The following is a 6,185-nucleotide window of genomic DNA, read 5'->3' as shown; positions in this document are numbered from 1 at the left end:
ATCGTCGCCATCGTCATCACCAACAATCCTATCATCGGAGGGGACTCGTCACCATCAACATCTTCATCAGCACCATCTCATCTCCAAACCCTAGTTCATCTCTTGTAACCAATCTCCGTCTCGCGACTCTGATTGGTACCTATAAGGTTGCTAGTAGTGTTAATTACTCTTTGTAGTTGATGCTAGTTGGATTACTCGGTGGCAAATTATATGTTCAGATCATTGATGCTATTCATTACCTCTCTGGTCATGAATATGATTATTCTTTGTGAGTAGTCACTTTTGTTCCTGAGGACATGGGATAAGTCATGCTATAAGTAGTCATGTGAATTTGGTATTCGTTCGATATTTTGATGCGTTGTATGTTGTTTTTCCTCTAGTGATGTTATGTGAACGTCGACTACATAACACTTCACCATTGTTTGGGCCTAGAGGAAGGCATTGGGAAGTAGTAAGTAGATGATGGGTTGCTAGAGTGACACAAGCTTAAACCCTAGTTTATGCGCTGCTTCGTAAGGGGCTGATTTGGATCCACTAGTTTAATGCTATGGTTAGACTTTGTCTTAGTTCTTCTTTTGTAGTTGTGGATGCTTGCGAGAGGGGTTAATCATAAGTGGGAGGTTTGTCCAAGTAAGGGCAGCACCCAAGCACCGGTCCACCCACATATCAAACTATCAAAGTAGCGAACGCGAATCATATGAACATGATGAAAACTAGCTTGACAGAAATTCTCATGTGTCCTCGGGAGCGCTTTACCTCCTATAACAGTTTGTCCAGTCTTGTCCCTTGCTACAAAAGGGATTGGGCCACTTTGCTGCACCTTTGTTACTATTGCTACTTGCTACTTGCTACGAATCATCTTATCACACAACTATCTGTTACCGATAATTTCAGTGCTTGCAGAAAATACCTTGCTGAAAACCACTTGTCAGATCCTTCTGCTCCTCGTTGGGTTCAACACTCTTACTTATCGAAAGGACTATGATATATCCCCTAAACTTGTGGGTCATCAACGGCGGACGAAACATGTCGGCAAAGCACACGGCGACGTGACGAACTAGGGTCGGCGAACTGTGGGCATACCTCACCCTCAACGTTGGTGCCGCTTTTCGGGCAAGCTGCGACGTCCTTCATGATGCCATGCCACTTGTTGCACGCTATATGGATCGTCGATTAGCGGTTCGCCATGGCCTTCTCATCGCGGTCCATGTGGATTCTGGCAAAGTTGGGGTCAACCAGCTTGCGTTCGTCGAACGCCGTTTTGATTCTCCCCTAGTACATGTCGTTGTTTTGATTTGTGCCGGTGATCGGGTCGATGCTGACATTTTTCCACGCTTCGGCAAAGGAGATGATCAACCACCACTCTTCTTTCTTGGACGTCCACTTGACGTGGGGTTCGACCGGCTTGGCGTTCGCCAACCGCTTTCTCTTCCTCCCCTTTTCCGCGGCACTGGTTCCGGTTCCACCTCCACCGCCTCGTGCTCCCCTTCCCCCTCCTCGGTGTCGTCGAGCTGGTCGCGATGTTGCCGGTTGTGTCCATTGTTTCATCTTGTGCGCCAAACTCCGGGTGCGACGCAGCGGCCACGGAACCGCTCGTGATGATCTCGTCCATGTTGGCGGCGTCGACGTAGTTAAACTGGAGCGACGAAGTGGGCGCGAACGGAAGGACGCCACGACGCAGAGATGGCGTAGGTGAGGCTGCTGATGAGTACGCCGACGGCGAGTAGTTGTACTGTGTGTTGAGGCCGGCGCTGAACGCGGGTAAGGGAGTACGCGGGGTGTGGCCGAAACTGGTGGGGGAGGAACGTTGCGTCGCGCCATGCAGGAAGGTGGTGTTGGGATTGAAGCCGCCATGCGTGTCGCCATCGGAGTAGCGAGGCGAGTGCGCGTACCCCCAGGGCGACATCGTCGGCGAGTGAGTGGCCGGTGCAACGCCCTAGAGACCCCTCCATGTGGCCTGCGAGTTGTGGCCAGGCGGGGTTCATCATCCCTGCGCGGGATACCTCTTCCTGATCGACCGTGGCTGTCGCAGCCGCCTCTGCATCCCTGATCTTCTTGGCGTCGAGCCTCCTCCGTCGGTCTGTTGTGACCGGCTCCCGGCACTGGACGTCCGCCCTCCACTCGGCGTCTGAAACGCCCGCCGGCCTGGGCGTCGGCTTCCTAGGCTTCCTCTGCTTCGGTTGGATGGAATCGACGGTGGAGGCGGGGCGTGGGAAGGTGTACTTCTTCGGCGACATGGTGACCGGATGGCAGGAGCGGGAGAAGAATGGCGGGAGCGGGCAGGGAAATGGAGGGAAAGGGAGGAGGAAGGGGAGAAAACGGCGGGAAAGCGTCGGCTACGGTCGACAGAGCGGGCCCGTTTGGCTTTTCGCTTCGCCCGTCGCTCCGAGACGCCCCTGGGGAGCTGGGTTCGGCTCAGGTTCGCCGGCTTTTATTTTGACCCAAACCAACGATAAATGAAAAGTTGGAGCGTGATTGGGCCGATTTGGCACCGCCGATGCTAAAATATCTCTCGGGAGGGCCTGTTGGGAGGGGGGAGTGGAGATGCTCTAAGTGGCATACGTGAAGCCTTTTTATCTTCACGTGACAACTCCTTTTGGCAATTTTAGACACGTGTCTTTTACATGTGTTTTATTTCCTTATATTATATTAAATATGTCATCTTGTTGTATATCTATGGGATATAATCTCCTGTGGGTCTATTTTGGCCCCACCGGATGTGAACCGAAACAGGTCTTTTTTCTTTTCTTTTCTATGTCTATGTCTATATTAATGAATGAAGTAGATAATCTTAGTCCGTCATGCTATTTTATAGAAAAATCTCTGATATTTTTAACATTAAATCCGTAGTATATATTAAATGTTTTTTTAAATACTCATATCTTCTAAACCGTAATTTTAAATTTAACATGTTAGATATGAAATTTGATTAGAAAAATGTAGAATCTGAATCTAATGTTATATTACATGTTATTTCTTTTAAAAAGACTATCTAGGATACAATCTTAATAAATAATGCATTATTCGTCTTTCTTTCATACCGGTATTAATCCGGATTGGGGATGAACATCTCAACAAAATCAGAATTGGAGATGAAATTGAAGATCACTTACCCGTTTCTTTGTACGTGTTAAATATATATGCAAGTCATGTTGAAATAGAAGATATGTGAAATTTGAACTGCATTTTTATAGGATAAGACCATCTTTCTTTGTGCCCTAACTACAAATTCTCATATTATAGATCATTTATTATAAATTAAAAGGATGTGGTATTCTTTTTCCCAGTGAAACGTACGGGCCATTTTGCTAGTTTCTTTAAAGGATCGACAAAGGGAGCGCCGTGCCATCACTAATTTTGAGTTTGACAGCTCGATTGAGGAAACGGAGACAAGACTACAAGTGTGGGCACACGTCCGATGGCAAGGAAGCCCAATTTCATTCTCAAGGAACGAACCGTGCCTGCCAGACCAAACCACCTTTCATCAGAGTAAGGATATCTTGAGAAATTTGAGAGACTAGAGTTCCACTCCCGCATTCCAAACAACATATCCCGGAGTAAACGATGACACGACCAAACTAAAGCCGTGAGATATCGATGGCCATTTACTCGCAAGTCTATTTTCACTAGAGGACTACATACAGATGTATATAAACATACTTTAGACTGTAGATTCATTTATTTTGCTTCGTATGTAGTCCCTTAACGAAATCGCTTAAAAGACTTATATTTAAGAAAGGATGGAGTAGTAGATATCTGATGACCGGACGTGGCAGCAGCATTTACCAATCATGCGCACGGTGATGCAAACATGAATTTCCCCAGGCGGAATCCGTGCGCGGAGTCGAAGAGACGAGCCCGTTCGGGTTCAGACTTCAGACGGTCGGCCACCGATCGATCACCGCGGTGCGCTGAGATGTCATCCATCCGGTTCGCACGGGACCGGGAAGAAAGAGTTTGAACGGCCAAACTAACAAACGCGTCTTCCACGCACGCACCCACCCCTGGTTTCTCGTCGTCGTGCCGTGCCCCCGCCATCCGCCACGCGCTTACTCCGCCTATACACGAACCCACGCGCCCGGCCGCTTGTCACACTCGCACTCCACAAGACACTCCCTCCTCCGCGGCTCATTCACACCACCCCACCCCACCCCACGGTCGATCGAGGTGCAGAGGCATGAGGGGTTCACGGTGGTGCTGCTGCTGCTTCGGCCGAGGCGGCGGCGGGGCCGGGCGGTCGGGGAGCGTGGCCGACGACGGGCTGGTGTGGGACGTGGGCCTCAAGGCGCACGCCTCCGGCGAGTACTCCGTCGCCGTGGCCCAGGCCAACGAGGCGCTCGAGGACCAGGCGCAGGTGCTCGTCTCCCCCGCCTCCACGCTCGTCGGCGTCTACGACGGCCACGGCGGCCCCGACGCCGCCCGCTTCGTCAACGCGCGCCTCTTCTCCCTCATCCAAGGTTTGCCTCCTGCTCTCGTTCAACGCGCGTGTTCCTCATGCAGATCTTCTATTATTTATTGACTGGTGGTGGATTCGGTGGTGGCAGAGTTGGCGTCCCAGAGCGGGGGCCTCTCGGCGCAGGTGATCAAGAGGGCCTTCGGCGCCACGGAGGAGGAGTTCATGGGCATGGTGGAGAAGTCGTGGCCGTCGCAGCCGCGGCTCATGTCCGTCGGCTCCTGCTGCCTGGTGGGCGCCATCGAGGACGGCACGCTCCACGTCGCCAACCTCGGCGACTCGCGCGCCGTGCTGGGCCGCCTCGCCAGCACCGCCGGGAAGAAGCGCCGGGCCCGGGCGGTGGTGGCGGAGCGGCTGTCGCGGGACCACAACGTGGCCGACGAGGAGGTGCGGCGGGAGGTCGCCGAGGCGCACCCGGACGACCCGCACATCGTGATGAGCAGCCACGGCGTGTGGCGGATCAAGGGGATCATCCAGGTGTCCCGCTCCATCGGGGACGCCTACCTGAAGCGGCCCGACCTGTGCAGCCCGGCGGTGATGCAGTCGCTCTGCCCGTTCCCGCTGCGCCGCCCGGTCATGAGCGCCGTGCCGTCGGTCACCTCCCGCAGGCTGCGCCCCGGCGACCAGTTCATCATCTTCGCGTCCGACGGGCTGTGGGAGCAGCTCAGCGACGACGCCGCCGTGGGCATCGTGTCCCGCAGCCCGAGGAAGGGCGTGGCGATGCGCCTCGTGCGGGCCGCGCAGCTGGAGGCCGCCAGGAAGAAGGACATGAGGTACGAGAGCATCGCGGCCATCGAGAAGGGCCGGAGAAGGCGCTTCCACGACGACATCACCGTCGTCGTGCTCTTCCTCGACAACAGGTGCGAGGGCACGCCGCAGTCCACGGTCGGGGCCGGCGAGATCGACGGCACGCGCGCCCCCGTCGACGTGTTCTCGCTCGGCCCCGACGACCACGGGGACGACCCGACCAGGCCCGTGCTGCGCTGATCGTTCTGCCAGCCGGTCAGTCGGTCAGCGACGTGGATGCTCACCGAAAACGTGCTCGCGGTGTTAATTTTCAGAGACTTTTTGCTCCCTGAAACGGAAGATACGGGAGCGTGCGTTCTTTGCTTTCTGCATCGAACTAAGAGGATTTTCATATGTTATGTTTAATTAGTTGTGTAGATAATTAGTGCCGTGTCGTGTTGGTGTGCAGAGAATTAAGTGGTATACTGTACTCTGTGCTTAAGCTTCTTCTGTGATCAATTCAGAGGTTGCTTTGCCCCCCTCCAGTTTCTTGTCTGTTCTGTTCTGCAATGTTCGTATTTTTGTTCCTCAGACTGGTGGTAATGGAATATCATGCATGCAATTAATTTTAATAAGGTGACATGAAATTAAATAAAGAAAAAAAATTAAGTATTATATTATGATCGTATCATATTAAATATTATGTTATTATATGTCATGCACGATAATAAATAAATTATTTTATGATACTAACATATAATACTATGCATTAGGTCGGGCCGATAAAATCGGAGGCCCTATGTGAAACTAAAAATTAGGGCCTATCTCACAAAAAACTAACAAGTAATTATAATGTATACATATCTCGTAGAAAAAGTTTATAACATATGTAAGAAATAACTGTCTCTCTCTATCACTATATTATCTGTCTCTGCCTGAGTATCTCTAGAATCGATGTAAAGAACAATTACAAGTGCAAGGCTAGAAGGATAATCTTCGGTGTTTT

At 51.7% G+C, this 6,185-nt stretch overlaps 1 protein-coding gene across 2 annotated transcripts; it reads left to right on the top strand.

Moving 5' to 3' along the window:
* The first annotated feature begins 3,947 nt into the window (after positions 1-3,947).
* Positions 3,948-5,724, top strand: LOC123446855 (probable protein phosphatase 2C 29). Of its 2 annotated transcripts, XM_045123394.1 has the most exons (3): positions 3,948-4,457; positions 4,545-5,325; positions 5,394-5,532. In XM_045123394.1, exons 1-3 carry the CDS (start codon positions 4,178-4,180, stop codon positions 5,530-5,532), a joined length of 1,200 nt encoding a protein of 399 aa, XP_044979329.1. In that variant the 5' UTR covers positions 3,948-4,177. The 2 variants fall into 2 exon arrangements, with proteins under 2 accessions (XP_044979329.1, XP_044979328.1); XM_045123393.1 differs by having other exon boundaries at positions 3,958-4,457; positions 4,545-5,724.
* Positions 5,725-6,185: the final 461 nt, after the last annotated feature.

Source organism: Hordeum vulgare, chromosome 4H (assembly GCF_904849725.1).
Source record: "Hordeum vulgare subsp. vulgare chromosome 4H, MorexV3_pseudomolecules_assembly, whole genome shotgun sequence".
NCBI lineage: Eukaryota > Viridiplantae > Streptophyta > Magnoliopsida > Poales > Poaceae > Hordeum > Hordeum vulgare.
Note: the sequence above shows the minus strand (reverse complement) of the source record. Positions and strands in the feature narration are given on the sequence as shown.